Source organism: Barbus barbus (assembly GCF_936440315.1).
Source record: "Barbus barbus genome assembly, chromosome: 13".
NCBI lineage: Eukaryota > Metazoa > Chordata > Actinopteri > Cypriniformes > Cyprinidae > Barbus > Barbus barbus.
Window position 1 is genome coordinate 29,197,659 of NC_136741.1, and position 20,139 is coordinate 29,217,797.

Below are 20,139 nucleotides of genomic sequence, written 5' to 3' on the forward strand. Positions count from 1 at the left end.
AATTACTTTTAATATTGAATTAATTAAATACTCCTACTACTAGCCTACTTAATATTATCCTATTGTTAATAGGATAATATATGTAGGCTATAGGTATGGATTTCTCCATTTATGTCAAAGACTACAACTGACTGTTTTTGAGTAAGTCATTAAATAGTCTAATTCACATTGAGTTATTAAATCACTCATCTGATTTGTTTCGAGTCTTTCACGACCAAAATCAAAAAAGTCATTTTCCTTACAAATCCTATACCTCAATTCCGATCATTTTTCCAAGAGTATGGCTTTTATCAATTTTCCCCCATTTATTGACTGTGAACATGCTGTTACTGTAGTTCTAGACTAAATGTGAATGTGCATTAATTCATCTCACTCACAAAAAACTGATTTAGTATTCATCAAAATGAATTAAAACAGTGAAATGCAATCTCAGAATATGACGCAAACCTGCAATAATTCAATATGTTAAACAACACAAATGCATCTAATCTCATTTTATTAACCAATGTCTTTCCTGCTGACCTTTGATGATCCAGTTCAACCATACTAATTTGACTTTAGATTAACTAACAATTGTGCTTGATTGGTTTTTATTGCTGAAGAGTGTTGAACCTTCTTCTCCTGCGTTCTACTGTACAGATGTGAATTTACTTCATCCTGAGGTTTATTCATTACACTTTTTGGTGTGAAAGGGCTTTTACATTTGTAAAGTAATTAGTTACTTTTTAGGGAGTAACGCAATATTGTAACGCATTACTTTTAAAAGTAACTTTCCCCAACACTGCTAAAACACGTGTAAAAACGAGAAATCTAAATATAAGCAACTTACGTAATTAAAAACCTTTAAAATAATTAAAAATCCGAAACAATTGTAGGCTAATGCATGAAATTTCAAGATATTGTTTTTAAATTCAGCAACAGCATAATGATTTTAAAAGCTGCTTGCAATTCAATCATTCAATAATACATTAATAGCACAAACACTGGTTAAAATACGTTAGGTGACGAGAAATCAGTGTTTTGTGGAGAGTTGTAATTGTCGCTAGAGGTCAGTGTGTCTCTGATAAAAACTTCCGGGACTCAAGCCTCTGCTGCAGCTCGCTCCGGTACGAAAGTGTCTTACTATGTCAAACTCCGGTTCATAGGTGAATTATTCAACTTTAACTAGTGGAATACTTTGTATTGTAACTTCAGCTACTTTCTATTTATCTCAGCAGAAATCAACGCGAACGTGTTTTGCTCGTGTGTGTTGTTCTCGTCTGTATACCATGTCTTCGGGTGAGGTTTCTGAAGGCTCAGTTCTGGTGGAGCTCTGCGGAGATCAGCCGCTCTTCTACCGACAGGCGCTTCCGTCGAGCGGTGCCGCCAGACTCTGCGTGCTGCTGCTGCACGGGATCCGGTTCTCGTCGGAAAACTGGCTGAGGATCGGGACTCTGGAGAGTTTAGCTGCCGCGGGTTACCGAGCTGTAGCCATCGACCTGCCAGGTGTGCTTCAGAAACACAAGAGTTCATATTATGCTATAGCACTGGATAATTACCATAATTACGTACTTTACATACATATTATTAGCCAGTCTCTTTTGTATGATGCCCCAAAAAAACATGGTACTTTTGGTAATTTTATAATGTATCATATTTTTCGTTTATGTTGTTACTATGACTATTAGGGTATATCATTATAATTACATTGAACTATTATAAATAATAAAGATAACATTTCTTTAATATGGACACTTTAGAGTGCTCTAAAGTATTGTTTTCTTAACATCATTCCAGCATCTGTGGCTGTATTCATGGCGAGAACCAGTCAATCCATACACTATGACAATTTATTTATATAGCACAATTAATTTCAACTTCTGTCGACCAATGTGCTTTCTAGTAAGTCATTAAAAACAGAAAAACACACAACAAACAAACAGCAAAGTTAAAAATCATTCAAATATCCAATCAGCCATACGCTTTACAAAAGTCATTCATGAATGAAAGTGAAAATAAAATATTGCAAATCTGAAAGTGAGACTAGTTTAAACTGACTAAAAAAGGTAGTAGAAATAAAGGTTTGACGGATTAAAAGATGAGGAAGTTATCCCCAACCGGAGATCCCTAATCTTACTATTAAATAATAATAATAAATTCTTCACATGAAGGAGAAGAAACCCCAGGAACAAGACAGACCAACGGGTTGAGAGTAGCATTAATAATATTGAAGAGAGTCTTTGGTCTAGAGCAGTTCTTGTTAATAATATCATAATATTAAATAATAATATTAAAGTATAAAAATATAAATCTCTTCTACCATATAGATCCATTTCAGACATTACACACTGGTAAACATTACCATATAAATTGACCATATATTATATGTAAATCCATACACAAGTCTGTCGCACAAGTTAGGGGGACAATTTAAAGTGCTCTAAAGCATTAAATGTATTTATAAAAAAAAAGTAAAAAATTACATTAAAAAGTATATTTAATATATTAAAATATTATATTTTATAGTGTTAATATGTGATATAGAACATATAGCTTCATTTTTTGTAATATTATATTTAGTTATAAATAATGATGAGAACATATTATAGCCTTTAATTTGTGAAATACTATATTTAAAATCTGTAGGTAAAATAAAATGCTATATATTTTAATAAAAAAAAAAAAAAAAAGCGTGTTCAAATCTTTACTTCAATATAGATGTGTTTTAGTAACCATTACAAAAATACTGTGTTCTGGCAGAAATTACTATAAATTTACCATGTCGAAACTTGTAATACCGTAGTGCTTTTTATTACTATTTTTAACATATTAATATTTTATTATTAATAATAATATTTTACATGGTAGAATAACAGATTTAGATTATAATGTATATTAAGTTATAATATATAATTGAATATTTATTATATTTACCCATTATAAATAATTGATAATATGATGACACAGCCTTTAATATATATTAAGGTATAAAAAAAAATAAATCTCTTCAACCATATAGATCCATTTCAGACATTACACACTGGTAAACATTACCATATATTGTATTAAGTGCAAACTTGGCACAATACATAAGCTTGTAACTTCCACTAGCACAATATGAGAACTTTCACTAGAGATTTCCTCCTAAACCGGCTCGTTTGTGTCCGTGCCGTTGCTCCCTCAGGTTTGGGTCAGTCTAAGGCTGCTCCGGCCCCGGCTCCAGTGGGTCAGCCGGCTCCAGGTGTGTTCCTCAGACAGGTGTGTGAGGCTCTGCAGACCGGCCCCGTGGTGATCATCAGCCCGTCTCTCAGCGGCATGTACTCGCTGCCATTCCTCTTCCAGCACCCCGAGCAGGTCAAGGCCTACATCCCTGTAGCTCCCATCTGCACAGAGAAGTTCACAGCAGAGCAGTACAGCAGCGTACAGGTGAGACACAAAACCATCTATCTGTTATAAAATGTGCTAAAAATGAGTGATGTTCATTCTTATGTACCTCTACAGACTCCAGCTCTTATAGTTTATGGAGACCAGGACACTCAGCTCGGGGAAGCGTCGCTAAGCAATCTGAAGAATCTGCCCAATCACAAAGTGGTGGTAATGAAGGGGGCGGGGCATCCTTGTTATCTTGACGATCCAGAGACCTGGCATAAGGCAGTCCTGGACTTCTTACAGTTGTTGTAATCATGTTAAATACCCTAATAGTGTAAAAGTGTACTAATCTAAACATTAATAACATAAGTGATCAATATGAAGTATGTTTAATTTCATACTTATCTGATTGTGTCAAAAACACTAGCTTTTTTCTATGCATCTCTGCATTAATTTGTGTTTACATGAAATGCTGTTTGCAACCCAGTTTATGTACTTCTGAGTGAAAGAGGATAGTCAATGAGAAAATAACAGGATGGGACTTGATTTTATCCTTTGGGAATTGATTAGACTGTGAAAAATAGTTTTTTCTTACCAATAGAGCCATTTTTTCAAATTGTGTGCAAGGAATAATTTTTCAAAATCAGTAACAAAAATCATGTATAAAAGTAAATAAGAGTTAATCTTGAATTTTCTTTTTTAATTCAGAAATGGATGCAATATTCTCATGGATTTTGTGATAATATGCTGCCTCATTATACCATTGACAATATAGTGTATTTTTATTAATTAGCTTTATCATAGTACTTTTTTGCTTTCAAAAGAGATATATAGAAACTGCAACTTAAAAATTAATCATTAAATATACTTTAAGAATGTTTTTATAATATAATACAGTATTATGATGCTACAAGTTAAAATAGGGACCAATGACTTCAAATCACATTTATGTGTTTATGCATCTCTAATGAGCCTCTATAATGTGTTGATTGCATCAGAAAAATAACCACTGCACAATGCACTGAAGTGAAAAATATGAACATTATTTAATAACTGATTCTCTGTAATAAACAATTTGAAAATATTTTACAAGGAGTCACAGACACAATATTTTACAAATTTTCCCTTGTCTTTTTTTTGTTGTTGTCTGTACAAAAAAATGGAGCAACATGGACCCAGAGACGAGGCACTGAGCCCCCAACACACAATCCAATAAACGAACGAAAAAGAAAAAACGCTCACCATGATTTCAGACCTCAACTCATGAGTATTATCAGCAGTACTGTGTTTCTATTTTTTTTTTTAATCGTTAATACATTTTAAAACCTCACTCATGTTAAATTCAGTTTCTCCTTTGTACGTTTTTTTTTTTTTTTTGAATATATATTTTTGTACACATTTGTCACGGAGCACCAGACTAAAGACTACGTAATCACATACACACGTCTCGCTGATGGAAACGCGCCTACAATGATGTTGCTTTGGAGGGGGAGGGGCTAGGGGAGGGTCTGAGCCTATGACTCCTCCCGGTGGGCGGGTTATACATCAGGCCCTTCCCCTTGCGCAAGCTGCTTCCTCTTTTTGAATACTATTTTTTTCTCTTTTTTTGGCAAAAGCAAATCTTTCAGACCACTTAAAAACAAGGACTTTTCCACAGTGTACTTGGAATTGTGACAAGACCGACACATTCATGATCATTTAATCGCAGCGTCTTGCCAAAATGTGTTTCCCGAATTCGGGCAGTTCAGTGCCCCTGTACATCGACAGTGTTCCAGTTTTAAGACAATTACACACTTTCCCCCAAAAATAAAATACAAGAATAAAAAAAAAATGTGGCAAAGTTTTAAAACAACTCACCAGAATAAAGAACAAGGCATATTTCCACTTTTTGAAGCGTTCTTTGCCCTGATATGAAATAAAATTGCAGATTGTTTCCATAATCAGGCAAAGAAAGAGGTCCACATTAGCCATTTAACATGTTTCAACATTAAAGTTGTGAGTTAGAGGGATAGTTCACCCAGACATTAAGATTATGTCATCATTTACTCACTCATGTCATTACAAACCTTTTTTTAATGAACAACTTAAATTCTTCTCAGTGATTTGTAATATAGTTCACAAAACATATGGAGAAGCTTTATGATATTTTTATTGAGCATTTATGTCCTTTTAAGAGCCTGAAAGCCCCTGGTTGCTATATTTTTATGGTTTATATGAAAACACTTATATTTTGCCTATTAGTGGGTTTGGAAAAACTTGAGGGTGAGTAAATGATAAAAAAAAAAAAAATTTTTTTTGGGGTGAACTATCGCCTTAAACTCTGCACATCATACTGATGCTTAAACAGTCTTTTTAAAACGTGTTTTTTTGTTGTTGTTGTCTTTTTACAGTACCACATATGACCTTGCACTTATATTTCAGAAATTGGGTTTTTCCATTTCTATGTCTCAATGGTGTCTAAAATATATATTCATAATGTAGATGGATTCTGGGTTATAAACAGGAGTCTTATGTGATATTGTCAGGATGAGGATTGCATTCAAGTTCAAATATTAGTGATATGTACAGTCCACAGAATGAAGCTTAACATATATATTTCATTTTCTTTATAACCAATTAGTTCTGAAGGTGGATGACAAACAAACGGAGTGACGTAAGATTCATGTCCACTAGCATCACACATGCATTTTCATCTCTCAAATAAGGAGTGTATAAAATACATGACATCCTGACAGAAACAATAAACAATAGTTCACCCAAAATGAATTCTCATTTACTCACCATTATGTCATATGAGTTTCTTTCATTCATAAAACAAATGGAGATTTCCTTTCCATACATTTGTTTAATGAATGTCATACAGGTTTTGGAATACATTTCAGGTGAACTAACTCTTTAAACACACGGATAGAGGGAATGTTTAACATGTTAAGTGCTGTCTTTTAAAATTGCACTGGCGACTAAAGCAAGCTTTAACAGATTTAGCCTCGAGACAGAAAGATATGTAACATTCGTTTGACACAGATCATTCCTTCAACACCAACAACTGACAACTTTCAAAAAATCATCTATTTTCACATAACGGCAAACACAGATTCACTTCCTCAACCATCAGCAAACCTCAAATAAACTCTCACTCTATTTACCGGACAAATAAACTACAGCAGTAAAGCCATTCCCATATTTATGTAAGGAACCGCCTCCGTTGTGAAGCCAGAGATGGACTGAGGTTATGTAGAGCAGTCAGTTCAAACCCTACACCTACTTTACCAAACCTCAGTAGCAACTAGGATCGAATGCGTGAGAAGCTCTTACAAAGACAATCCTAAAAATGATGGGCTGTTTTGAAAAAGTCTTGCCAGGGAGCTTTAAAGGAGCATTGAAGGTGATGCCAAATGTGCAAAAGGTTCAGATTTAGCTCCGTTTGTTGACAAAATAAATGCAGAAGGTGCTTATCAAGTTTGTGTACATTGCAGGGATGAAACTGAAGGTTATGGCAAGCACTGCGGCTCAATAATACTTGAATAAATGTAAAAAATAAATTGCATTCCCTTATATCAGTCAGGTGATGATGTTTGGAGGCACTGGCTGCGTTCAGAATAGCATACTAGCAAACTAATCATACTATTTCTTCTGCACATTGCACACAGTATGTAGGTTTTCCAGATGTGTAGACTACTTGATAAACAACTACATTTGTCATTATACGCATTGCAATACATGCAATAATGAATACATTATCCCACAATGTAATGCACTTGACCTGCCATTTCCAATGGGATGAATGACCGGGAGCAATATCAACTGTGATTATCTCAACTATTTCACTCTTGACTTGATTATTTAACCAGACATTTTTAAACAAACTTTGGTAAAATAAGCATTTTTCTTAATTGGCAGAGGCTAAACATGGTAAATACTGTAATTCCATTTATTGCAATGGCTATTTTGAAAAATGCAGTTGGTCATCAAGCAATCATGTGACCAGAACAAAGCATAAAAATGTTCATTAGTGAATATTAATGAGTATTTTATTTATAGCATGAAGAATATAGTATGCAGTAGTATTCTATGTTGAACACAACCTGTGAGTTTTAAGGCCCATGAAAGACTTTTACTGCACTAAACTGACTGAAGCTGTCCAATATAAAAGTGCATCAAGGCACAGCTAATAGACGGTTGATGCAGGGCCCAGAACAAGGGTTTTTGCTTAAGTTTCATCGCATTATTAACATTTCAACATAAGGTATAATGTCATGACCAGTGTTGGGGAAAGTTACTTTTAAAAGTAATGCGTTACAATATTGTGTTACTCCCTAAAAAAGTAACTAATTACTTGACTTACGTTATGTAACTTTTGTGTTACTTTACTAGTTACTTGAAAAAAGTAATCTGCTTACGTAACTCGCGTTACTTGTAACCCCAACAATGGTCATGACAGATATCGAGGCCTGAAACATACTCAAGTATGCGAGCAGATGCAAATGTCTGAATTGCATCGAGGCATTATTGAACATTTAATCCCGCCTACATTTCTAGAAATGTTTGCATTGAGTATGTTTTGACCCTTATGTATATATGAAAAATATAACATTTCTCTTCTACATGAATGATCATATTGACTAGGATCATGGTTACTATTACTATTCACAGACCAATCCATCAGTGCAAATAATGGCGCAAACAAACAGCATGTGTTGCGATGCGATCAGATGCAATATGTGGTTGACATTCTGAGATTGTGATAAACTGTACAGCACAGAATTACTGCAAACAGATATCATCGCTAAAAACACTCAAACTGCATTTCAATCCATAAAAAAATCTCTTCATTAGCACATCTCATCTTATTTAAAGGAACAGTTCACCTAAATATGTTCCATTCAATAACAGTTCACAGTGACCTCGTTTGTCATGCTCCAAAAAAAAAGAGAAATAAAAGTAGTCCATATGATTTATATGCGATATTCCAAGTCTTCTGAGGCCATACAATAACTTTAGGTGTGTACACTAAACTATCATATGACTTTAGAAAAGACTGCTTTTGTGGGATTTTAATGGAATGCTTTTTTTTTTTTTTTTTTTGAGCTGGAAATCACGGTCACTATCCTGATTCTTAAAAAAATTCTCATTTGGTGAAAAACAAACAGCATATAGGTTTAGAATAAATAAATGAATTATAAATCACACAAAAATGTCATTTTAGGTGAACTAGTCCTTTAAAAATGAACACATGCTTTTACATATTAGCTGCAAATATTATATTACTGAGGCATTAATATAGTTTACCTTGTGATTAAAATAATAAACACAACTAAAGCCTAACCTAATCGGATCAGGGTTATGATATAAATAGAAATAATACATCTATGAAGCCCTTGTGACTGATGAAGGAATGGTGCGATACCTCTTTAATTTCTCTACTTTCTTTTTCTGTGGTTTTCTTACTTCCTAATTTGGCTAGAAAAATTAGACCACACGACAAGTCTCATTTTGGCAAGAAGTAGATATAGTGCATAAATAAACAAAAAATATCATCTATCGTCTTCCCTTTCTCGTTAAATAACCTAATATATGGAGGTATGTTTTAATACTCGCATGTTGTTATTTATATTTTTTTGAGAATCACTTAAAGTTCTGCTCTTATTCTGTTATTTTCTTATTACCAGAAGCTAGACGGCGTCAGAATGACCTGTAGCCTCGAGACACGGGTTACAGGATGAAGATGAGGATGATGAGGATGAGCTTTCCCCTTTAGAGGTGGAGTCAAACGAAACCCGACCCCCTTTTGACCGCGAGGGCAGGAGGGAACAGTCCATGTCATTTTCCACCATTTCTTCGTTGGTCCAAGATGGCCGTCGGTGTTCACATCGCCAGCTTCCTGTTTTCGTAAAGACACTTTAAGCTCCTCCCACAAATGCTCTTGATTGGCAGGAGACTACAAAGTTCTGCAACGGTCACTAAGCAACAACCTGTGAAGCTAAGTGGATGAAGCAGTACGACTGGGCTTCCGTATAAGGGCAGGAGGAAGTCCCTTTATATTACCTATGACTAGAGCAACGGGGAGATAAATGAGAAATGCGGAATTAAGGAGACGAGAAGGAGGGAGAGGAGGACAGGAGGATGGAGTTAAACAGAGGGGCGGGCCAGAACACACAGGAGGAGGAGCTGTAGGAGGAGTAAAGTCAGGAGGGAGGGGCGGAACGAGTGACCCCGCCCACAATCTGATGTGTTCTCCTGGAAGACAAACAGAGAAACGTGTGCTTTGGGTTATTAATGCACTTTCAATTGTTCTGATGGGTTTAAATACAGAATTGTGAAGCTCATATTTGATTAGGCACTTATTCTAAGTCTAATTATACTTCAGTGAAAAATATTTGCTACCTAAACGTCTTGGTTATGCATTACTGATGTTATCCTTGTGGGCGGAGTTTACAGAGCTCATTATGCCATCCATAGATATTCAATTGCAAATATTTCCGGAATATTTCTTTGAATAAACAAGTGAAAATGTGCATGTGTACTTACTACAACACTGTAGTCGAAACAGGACGTGGTTCCTTTTCTATAGCGAGCTGTGGCTATTGTCTCGCATGTATTCGTTTCTTTATCTGAGAAACAGAGGGCGTTGAGGAATATCTTTAGCAAATATGGACTTAGTACGTTTTTTTATGTTTGTTCAGGAAGGAGGCATTACATTGATTGAAAGTAACAGTAAAGACATTTATATTGTTACAAAATGTTCCTATTTCAAATAAACGTTGTTCTTTTGAACTTTCTATTCATCAATAAATCCTAAAAAACTATTTATCACAGTTTATACAAAAATATGAAGCAGCGCAACTGTTTTAAACACTGATAAGAAATGTTTCTTAAGCAGCAAATCAGCATATTATACTGATTTCTGAAGGATCATGTGACACTGAAGACTGGAGTAATGCTGAAGATTCAGCTGCGCATCACAGGAGTCAATTACATTTTAACATATATTACAATAGAAAACAGTTATTATATTAGTATACATTTAAGTTGGTTTGTATTTTTGATCAAATAAATGCATCCATCCCCAAACTTTTGAACAGCAGTGTACATTGCATCATAATTGCATCAAATTAAAACCAATGTTTATGGGAAAGGATACATTCAGTCTCCACCTGAGACAGTTTCTCTATTTCACAGGAGTCGCAGGGCAGTTTTTCAGCCACTACAAACAGCAGGTTGGTGTTGTTTATTCTCTTAGCATGAATTAACCTGTAAAACAGACACATTATTATTAATAAGAGAGTATGATCTGTACATATGTGATGTATATTGGCAGCATGACTGGCGCGGGTCTGACCTGGAGCAGTTGTCACAGTCCTGCAGTATGTTGTAGGAGCTGCTGATGTTACTGAAGTAAAACTGTGTCTGCACTGTCACACAGCTGGTCTCTCTAGAGTCCAGTCCTTCAGCATCCACCTCATCTGCATTCACAAACACACGTTAGATTAGTCTTCTTATTGATTTACTTAATGACCTTTAAAAATCGAAGTAAACGTCACGCACCTGTCATGAACCAGCTCTGATAGGCGAATCCATACAGCATCTGCTGCAGCAGTGACCTATAGAGGACACACACACACACACACACACACACTCCTGAGTGTGAGCACATGATGTCTGCACATGTTTACAAGCTACTACATCATTGAGTTCAGTCATTATAATTGACTGTAAGAGAAACTCACCAGGCAGCTGCTGATGTCCACCAAGCAACATTTAACACATCAGCAATAGTAGGCTGAGAGGAAACACATGACATTTGATCATGCCACAGTTCATCATCCATCCAAATACACACCTACCCCATACACACACCTCTTTATCCATTTATTCATCCATCAATGCAATCCAGTCAGTTATTTTAATATTATTTATATACTACTATAGTAATATTTTGAATTACCTTTTATTATAAAAAACTATTTGAGTTAAAGTAATTTCATTGTGCTTTTTGTCATTTTAATTAGTTTTTTTAGTTCCATTTAGTTTAATTTTTTTCAGTTTCAATTTGAGTAATTTTAACTTATTCATTTAATTGCTCATCCAGAATTTTCAGTTTTTTTTTCAAATATATATTTCAGCGTTATTTCAGTGAATCAAAATGATTTTTAATAGTTGCAATTTTACTTAACAACAACACAGCATTGTGTAAACCAATCCAATTGTAGATTTCGAATGTATTGTTTATATACAATGATTAAAATATTAATTGCATGTGCATTATATTCATTACAAACAAAACATCAGTGCATGCACATGCACAGTGCATAACAATAACTGATATCCAAAATATGCTGGAAAAGCTTTTTTAGCAAATATTTAGCAAGTAAAGACATTTATATTTACATATTGCATTTCCTTCAATTAATTCCCAATATTTTCTTTACTTGGTCTTAAAAAGTTATTAAATTCACCTTCAGAAAAACTGCAGAAACCCTGGCACAGCACATGCAAAAAGTGTTTATGAATTCAATTACGATAGCAGTCAGGGATAAAAGTTTACATAGCTATTACTTTCATATTTAACGTGTTGTTTAAAATCTATACCAGCCTTTTAAATCAGATTTAATTTGGATTTATTGAGATTCAAATCGTATTATTAGGGTGCATGTAAACGTAGGCATTTGCTCGTACCACAAACACTCCTCGCGGGGCGGCCCCTGTGTTACTGCTGGGCACGGGGTCACACACTGACTGATAGTCGTAAGACTGCTTGCGTTTGTAGAAGGAGTTGTTATAGAGGGCGTAAAAGAGGGTTGCATCGACCTCACCGAAGAACATCCCAATCTACAGACAAGAGGAACAGCACAGAGTGAAAAACAGCAGCAAAAACAGTCTGTTTTCACATCACTTTCCTGATGAACATCTTGACCTTATTCAAGTAGTCTTTCTGATTGGACATGACGAGGAAGCCACCGTCATCGATTAGATAACAAAGCAAGTCCTGCGAAGAAAGACGGACAGATTTAAGAACACATTACGTCATTAATCAGTCATTTTAATGGAAAATCACTAGATCAATCGGCTCCGCTTAATGGACAAACTCTGAAAAGAGGGATGTGAATGTATGGATGTGTGCTACAGATCTCAGTATTGACTGATCTGAGTGCATTAAGAGTCTCTTACATCACTGTTGGCTTCACAGTCCATTTCACAGCCACTGGTGGGTCCACACTGTCAGACAGAAACAACAGCATTAGAGCAGCATGTGCTTGTGTATAGCCATACATATATAGAAGAGTGTGTGTGTGTGTGTGTGTATTTTACCGTTTGAGAGCTCTGTCGGTTGCTGTTGGTGTGGTTGCTCGCCAGGATCTTGAATTTGTCAGTCCAAGCCTCAAGATCAAGCTTCACACCCAGAACTAAGAGAGTGTAAGAGTGTAATGAGAAAGAGAACCCTTAAAACCTTTATGGTCTTTACCATTTCACCATTTTCCACCCACCTGACAATTACAATGCTCTTGTAACTGTTCCTTTTACATAAAAAAACAAATGATTTTTTTCTTATGCTCACCAGGAATAAAAATACAGAAAACAACTGTGATATATTGAAATATTATTACAATTTCTGTTTTGATATATTTAAAAATGTAATTTGTCTGTGATGCAAAGCTGAATTTTCATTAGCCATTACTTCAATATCCAGGGCCACATGATCCTTCAGAAATCATTCTAATATGCTGATTTATTATCAGTGTTGGAAACAATTGAGCTGCTTAATATTTTTTTGGAACCTGTGATACTTTTTTCAGGATTCTTTGATTAATAAAAAGTTCAAAAGAACAGCATTTATTAAAAATAGAACACATTTACATCAACATAATTCACCAGAGTTGACTTTTGAACAATGTTCAGAGCAGAATATGTCATTCTTCTAAAGCAGCACTTATCTCTGCTAATCCTCATGTCAGGTAATCCTAACGTAACGGGATGATCATGAGCTCAGTGAGGAAGCACAGCATATCACCGTCAATCTACTTTAAGTCAAAAATGGCAAAATGTCTCTGGATTTATTGTATGGAGAGAGCTCGTATTCAAACAAGCTGCTGACCATCTATTAGTTCTGATTAAGTTTTTTGGCCTATTGATTTATCATCTCAAATCCCACATTTGATCTTGCCTTCGTGTGCGCACGTAAACTGTGCCATTTGTGGACCCTATCTGTTGTTCATACTAATTACACTCAAATAATTCCAGTTTGTCAGACAATTCGTTTCTCCGAGAGAAGCAGGCGTCTGCACATCTCTGAGTCGGTGTACGTGAAGTATTTTACCTGCAGGTTTCAGGTTTCTGTTTCCTACGGTCACGTCCACTGCAGTGCTAACCAGAATGCCGATGGTGTCGTTCTCTGGATTCAGTATAGATTCATCATTGGCTGGACAACAAATCAAAACAAAAAAAGCAGCTCTTGAAAACTATTAAATCATAAAATGAATATTATATAATTGATACTGTAATTCCTAAAACATTATTGTAATTGGATGACCTGAGTTTGAAGACATGGTAAATTAATTAAAGAATGGAAGAGTAGTGTATTCTGCTAATTAATTATATTCAGATTATATCATAATTTTGCATAATTATGCATAATTAACTGTAATTACTATAGTAAGTACATGTGTAACAAGGACATCTTAAAATAAAGTGTTACCATATAATTAAATAAATTAGATTGAATTATAAGGATTATTTTTACTTCAATATTTTTTTTTTCATATTAAATACATTATTAAATGACACTTTACATTGTGAAAACATTGCCTCAGAGATTATTATATGAGGACATTGTGCAGTCATGTGCTGTGTTTCTCTCTCACCGGTGCGGTAGGGGGCTCTGAACATGTAGCCCTTGTTGTCCAGACTGCGACGGTAATAACTAGCATTAAATGGCTCTGGATCTTCCTCCCAGGTCTCAGAGGCCCTGATGTACACACACACACACACACACACACACACTTTAGCTTAGCAGCTATTTGAAACAACACACTGACAAATACAGAAAAAGAACAAGACTCACTTATTAGGGAAAACTCGAGTGACGCCTCCATCTGTGGCTGCAAAAACCGCCATAAAGCCATACCTAGAGCATCATAACACATATTCATTCACATTTATCACTAGCTCTAGGTTAATGCCTCATAAACGTATCAGTCTACTAATGAATCAGAGGAATTTCAGAGGTTCATCCTGAATATGAACGTACGTGTTGAGGTCCTTGTTCTTCCAGACTTTATCTACCAGCTCTTTAATGATGCCCGTGTCCAAGATCAGATTATGGAGCAAGAAATTGTCACCTGTGTGAAATAATGATGATAATATTATGACATTTGAGCTGATATCTTAAAACAAGGTGGTTTTGAGTTCAAGAATTGTCAAAGAGAGAGTCAGAATGTGAATTACAGTCAGTGATGTTATTGTTATATATATATTTGGTGAATGAAATAAAGTCAAAATAAGTACAGAATATAGAATATAAAATTTAAATATGACATGAAAACCTTAAAGGGGTCCTATTATGCCTTTTCACTTTTTGAATTTTAGTCCGTGTGTGTTGGGCATAAAATGATCTACAAAGTTACAAATCTCAAAGTCCACTCCAAAGGGAGATATTTCGTTTTTAAAAAATCCCTTTTCAAGAACTACAACGAACGGCTCGTTTGAACTACAAAGTTGTTTTTCTGTATTTGTGACATCACAAATTTTAAATCCCGCCTACGGAAATTCGAATGGTTGGCAGGTGGGGAGAACGCTTGGTTGAGCTCTGCACGTTTCAAAATCTAAACCCAGTGCGGGTGTTTTATATCACTGTATTGCTGAAGGAAACCAACTGTCTTCAGAAAATTTTTGATGTCATTTTCATTTCATCTTGCATATAATGTCTGATAAAGCAGCGTTTGTGAGCGGAGCTCTGCTTTGTGTGCAGCGTTACCGGAGAAACCTCGCTCTCTCCCGCTCCAATAGCGCCTCCTGCTGGCAGATAATTAATTTGCATATATATGCCGCCACAAATAGTGTAACTCTGTGGGACTATGGTATAAATAAATTAAACTGTATAGCAGTTTCAATGCAATTCATGATATAATATTATAATTAAAGAACAATAAACATAATACATATTACCGTTGCACTTATCTGTGCATAGTCAATGCAGTTATTTTTAAGCTGTTGTTGACATCCTGTCTAAAACGTGATTTAGCCAAAAAAACAACAACAACAATAACATTACTACTTTAATATGTCTTGCAATATTTGTGCGTGCAAAGGTTCTGCGCGATCCTCTTGTACAATATTCTCGAGGTCGGATGATATAGCAATATTGATGAACTTGCTGTTTTGGCAAGGGGCGGGGCAATACTGAAACAGTCTGTTCGTCAATCACAACGCACTGGGACAGCTAACCAATCACAACACATTTCATTTTTCCGAAGGCGGGCCTTCATCAAACCCGGAACTAATCGAACTGTTTGTGTCAGGCTGGGGGGAAAGGTATTGTAATAATGTAAATTATGTGAAAAATAATGCGATTTTCGAACCACCAAGCATGAGAGCATGTTCTAGTACACCCCCAAAACAAAATCAAGACGTTGTAAAAGAGCATAATAGGACCCCTTTAAACTTAAATAAGCTTCTAAATTAGGAAATTAGAAATGTTGCCTTATTGGCAACTAACTGAAATAATAAAATTACTAAAATTAAAATGAAACAAAAATGAATAAAAACATTTTTAAGTAATAAAAATGACACAGCACATAAGAAAATTACTAAAACTTCTATACATGCTTGACATACTCTGTATTACAGTATAATTATGTATCGAGTGTTTTTTAATGTATTGATTTTTTTATGCATTTTAAATTTAGCTTGTTTAATTTTTTTTTTTTTTAAGCAAAAAAACAACAACCAAACAAGAACAACAACAACAAAACAAACAAACAAGAAAATGACTAAAACAAACAGAAATTCAAATAAAAACGTCCTTTAAAAAAGAACTGATTTTAAGGTCGTCTCAGCTGCTCTTATAGCTCAGTGTTCTTGCTAAAACCAACAGACCTGTTCAGACCAGCATGGCTGGTTTAAGATGGAACAAAGTCATTGAATAATTCACACAAAATCTGTGAGTCTCACATTGTTTGGAGTCCGGCGTGACCTTCTCCATCAGAGCGATGAAGTTAAGCAGGAACTCTGTGTTGTTGTTAGACAGCTCCAGGTCTTTGCAGTATTCCCTGAGGAAAACACACATCATTCCACACTGGAAAACTCTCTCTGATAAAGATTAACATCATAAACAGTTATATAATAGACTGTAAATCCTTAACAAACGGACAGAGTATTGCATTGACCAATATTTCACATTTATGTAAACATCTTAAACACACAAAACACCAATTACATACATAAAACATAACTGCACTGCAAAAATAATTCTTAACCAGTATCTATGACTGATTTTCCAGTAAAAATACTTAAACATCCTTAAAACAAAGACAAATCGACCAGAGTAACACTGCAGTGCATTGGGTCAAAAACATACATTGTAAAATATCTGGAAGTTGTAAATAAACTTTTATTTTTTTAATAAAAACCAGTTTTTGTAGTGAAATCTTTTTTAAAGTAAATCCTACACTTTTTTTTTTTCACTTAATTCAACTTAACTTTAAGGTCTTTGTACACCAAAATTTTTGTATGCGTTTTTTTTTTCTTTGACTTTGTCATCCTTTCCAATCAAAATGCTTGCTATGGATACGAAAATGCAGAAAATTTAACCTGATACAATTTTTTTATGACGGATGAAACTTGAGGCTGTGTGTAAACACGATTGACAACGTGAGGTCATTTTTTTTTTAACATGCAAAAATTTTGGATGAGAATTTCGGACTCTTAAGACATGTTCTCTGAAAATAAGTCATAATTATTGCAATTTTGCTTCTCAGGTAAATTCATCTTGTTGAGGGATGTTTAGATGTTTTTACTGGAAAACATAAAACTACTGACTAAGAACCTGATTTTGGAGTGTAGAGAGAAAGATGATCATTCATAGACTCATGCACGTGAACTTCTCTAGACCATCAGTGCTTTAACATGCAAACCAAAGTCAACCTTCCCCTTGATACTGATGCCGTATGTAAGGAAGTGAGGAGAACGCCATGCACACACATACAGAGGAGACGCGTGAGAGCTGCAGCGATGAGATGTGGAGAAGACATGAGAGAATCTACTGAACATCAGAAGATACCTATTCATGACAGCAGAGGACAATGATTCAAACACAGAGTTACCCAGAGGAATATTTACTGCTCAGAGGCTGCGCTTTCATAGCCTGGCTTTCAGGTACGCTTCACGTATGAACTTTATCTTTGAGTGACTTTAAATTGTTTAGGAAAAATACAATGTTGATGTATAGTATATAAGAGTACAGAGCTATAAAACTGAGCATGGCATAGAGGAACATTTGAGTGCATTTTAAAATTACAGTAATTGCAGTCTTTGTTATCTTGGAAAATCAAATTGCAATTTGCGACATCGTAGAGATCTCTTCTGAAACTAAAGGAGACATAAGTTAGATTATTGATGTCTTTTTCTCAGGTTAAAAATATAAAAAGCAGGAGTTTCCAGGTTCAAAACAAATTATGCTTTATCAGTACCACAGAAAATATGATCAACTTGTCGCTCAAGTTTGTACAAACAAACAAAAGCACATTTATAATAATATATTAAGAATGGTTTAAAAAGTTTATCAGGCCAGAGACTGCATTGCATTGAAGGTTTTGCTACCATTGTACTTTACAACTACACTTTAAAAATAATATTTCAAAATTAGAAAATAAGAGTGTGTTATAAGAAAACACTATTTCAGTTCCTACTTCAAAATTTCACATGTAATGTTACTTGCCTTTAATTATTTGTCAAATTTACTAGCAATTGTTTCTACTTAAAATTTTTTTTGTAAACATACTCATTTAACACAGTCTTTAAAAGTATTTAATAGAGCACATACTCCACCTGCAGAAACGGCATTAAACATAACTAGAAGAAATATAACAGGAGTTTTAAGAAAGACCCTTCTGAATATTTGCCGCCGGTTCCACTGTAAGTGAAATACTGAACACATATTGCTTGTTTATATAAACAGAGCAAAACTATTTTCTGTGGAAATCAAGCTATTCGGTTTTAAAAACAAAAGTTCCTTTTTTTTGGCAATGCCTTTAAAGTAATAGCTCACCCCAAAATAAAAATGTACTCACCCTCAGGCCACCAAAATGTAGACGAGTTTGTTTCTTAATCCACACCACGCCAGTTTATCAATTAACATCTTGTGAAGTGAAAAGCTACTAAGATACAAATCCATCAAGTTTTTTAACTTCAAACTGTTGTTTCCAACTAAAATACCGCAATCCATAAAAACGGTTCCTCCGGTAAAAAAGTCATCTGGTCTGAATCAGGAGAGAAATATGCACAGATCAAGCACCATTTACATCTGAATATACTCCAAAAACAGTTTTAAATAAATATGTCAGTGGATTTTAATGAGAGAACAACAGGGGATGGAATTATTTTACTGAAGCAAGTGTTATTATGGATTGTGGACTCATATTTTGGCCAGAAGCGATGATTTGAAGTTAAAACACCTTAATGATGAATTACTTTCTTATTTGTGGATTATTGTGATGTTTTTATCAGCTGTTTGGACTCTCATTCTGACGGCACCCATTCACTGCGGAGCATCCATTGGTGAGCAAGAGATGTAATGCTACAAACCTGTTCTGATGAACAAACTCATCTACATCTTGGATGGCCTGAAGTGGAGTACAGCACATTTTCATTTTTTGGGTGAACTATTCCTTTAAAGAAGCATTTTTGGTTCCCCAAAGAAGCTTTCAGCAAACATTCTAAAAAAAGGGCAATTTCTCTTAGTCAGAAGAACATTTTAAAAATCCAAAGAACCTTTTTTCCCACTATAAAGAACCTTTTGTTGCTCAGAAAGATTCCATGGATGTTGAAGCTTCTTCATGGAACCATCAACGCCAATAAAGAACCTTTATTTTTAAGAGTGTACTTGTTATGAACCCAGAACACTAAAAGTCTCCATCTGCTCTTAATGCTGTCTAGGAGATACAACTGAGATATTAACAAGATTTTTCTTTCCTACGGGTGATGGCGAGGAGTCTCGACAGACAAAAGACAATAAATAAACACATTCACTTGGGTTAAAATGGAAAGACACGTTACGCACAGCACACACACAGAGACTACAGTGACTACGGTATGTTGAAAAGGAAGTTAGCGATGGACGTATGCACGAAAACAGGAGCGTGGCTTCAAGAAGTCACACAAAGCTACCTGGGGGCAATGAACACATGTCCCTCTGACTCAAAAGTGTTTGGCAGGAGAGACTCAAAATCTGCAACAGAAACGGGCAAGATTATCCAGGGGAAGCGGAGGACGGAGAACACAGGGAGGCTTCTGAGAAACAAATTAACATCAGCTGCTCTTCAAAAGGTGCAGGAACGCAGTGGGGACGTTACCATAGCAACACTGAGGAATCATGGGGGAATACCAGCGTTAGCCACTATGGTGCCTTCAATGGAGTCGCACTGGCCGAAATAATGGGCTAATTTGGAAAGCAGACACTGTTAGCTCGATTCGAATTTCGTCCGAATTTCATTCTTTTGCAAGTCGGAGAACTGGCTCGACCCTCGGATACACACTGAGATGAAGCGAGTTCTCTGACGCTGCTCCCACAAACTGCGT

General features: G+C 35.3%; 2 protein-coding genes across 4 annotated transcripts in view; one reads left to right on the top strand and one right to left on the bottom strand.

Moving 5' to 3' along the window:
- Positions 1–1,051: 1,051 nt before the first annotated feature.
- Positions 1,052–10,126, top strand: LOC306879250 (putative protein-lysine deacylase ABHD14B). 3 transcript variants are annotated; one of them, XM_079432040.1, is made up of 5 exons: positions 1,055–1,106; positions 1,218–1,485; positions 3,164–3,405; positions 3,481–3,573; positions 9,018–10,126. In XM_079432040.1, exons 2-5 carry the CDS (start codon positions 1,269–1,271, stop codon positions 9,069–9,071), a joined length of 606 nt encoding a protein of 201 aa, XP_079288166.1. In that variant the 5' UTR covers positions 1,055–1,106; positions 1,218–1,268; the 3' UTR covers positions 9,072–10,126. The 3 variants fall into 3 exon arrangements, with proteins under 3 accessions (XP_079288164.1, XP_079288166.1, XP_079288165.1); XM_079432038.1 differs by lacking the exon at positions 9,018–10,126 and having other exon boundaries at positions 1,052–1,106; positions 3,481–4,781; XM_079432039.1 differs by lacking the exon at positions 9,018–10,126 and having other exon boundaries at positions 1,076–1,145; positions 3,481–4,571.
- Positions 8,434–20,139, bottom strand: part of LOC306879692 (voltage-dependent calcium channel subunit alpha-2/delta-2-like) — a 215,212-nt gene continuing 203,506 nt past the window's right edge. Inside the window, exons 23-38 of the mRNA XM_079432836.1 lie at positions 19,729–19,789; positions 16,516–16,613; positions 14,594–14,684; positions 14,408–14,470; positions 14,208–14,311; positions 13,664–13,765; positions 12,658–12,752; positions 12,517–12,564; positions 12,263–12,334; positions 12,025–12,177; positions 11,076–11,128; positions 10,894–10,949; positions 10,688–10,811; positions 10,490–10,599; positions 9,877–9,959; positions 8,434–9,585 (exon numbers count right to left, since the gene is read on the bottom strand). Of these exons, the coding sequence (XP_079288962.1) occupies positions 9,478–9,585; positions 9,877–9,959; positions 10,490–10,599; positions 10,688–10,811; positions 10,894–10,949; positions 11,076–11,128; positions 12,025–12,177; positions 12,263–12,334; positions 12,517–12,564; positions 12,658–12,752; positions 13,664–13,765; positions 14,208–14,311; positions 14,408–14,470; positions 14,594–14,684; positions 16,516–16,613; positions 19,729–19,789 (1,421 nt within the window). The 3' untranslated portion in view covers positions 8,434–9,477. The remainder of the gene's footprint in view (positions 9,586–9,876; positions 9,960–10,489; positions 10,600–10,687; positions 10,812–10,893; positions 10,950–11,075; positions 11,129–12,024; positions 12,178–12,262; positions 12,335–12,516; positions 12,565–12,657; positions 12,753–13,663; positions 13,766–14,207; positions 14,312–14,407; positions 14,471–14,593; positions 14,685–16,515; positions 16,614–19,728; positions 19,790–20,139) is intronic.

What these genes read in the sequence shown, in the direction of transcription:
- LOC306879250 (XM_079432038.1), top strand. Translation starts at nt 1,269, where the DNA reads ATGTCTTCGGGTGAGGTTTCTGAAGGCTCAGTTCTGGTGGAGCTCTGC. An exon ending in TGTAGCCATCGACCTGCCAG is followed by an intron (nt 1,486 to 3,163) that starts GTGTGCTTCAGA and finishes TTGCTCCCTCAG; the next exon opens with GTTTGGGTCAGTCTAAGGCT. An exon ending in AGCAGTACAGCAGCGTACAG is followed by an intron (nt 3,406 to 3,480) that starts GTGAGACACAAA and finishes GTACCTCTACAG; the next exon opens with ACTCCAGCTCTTATAGTTTA.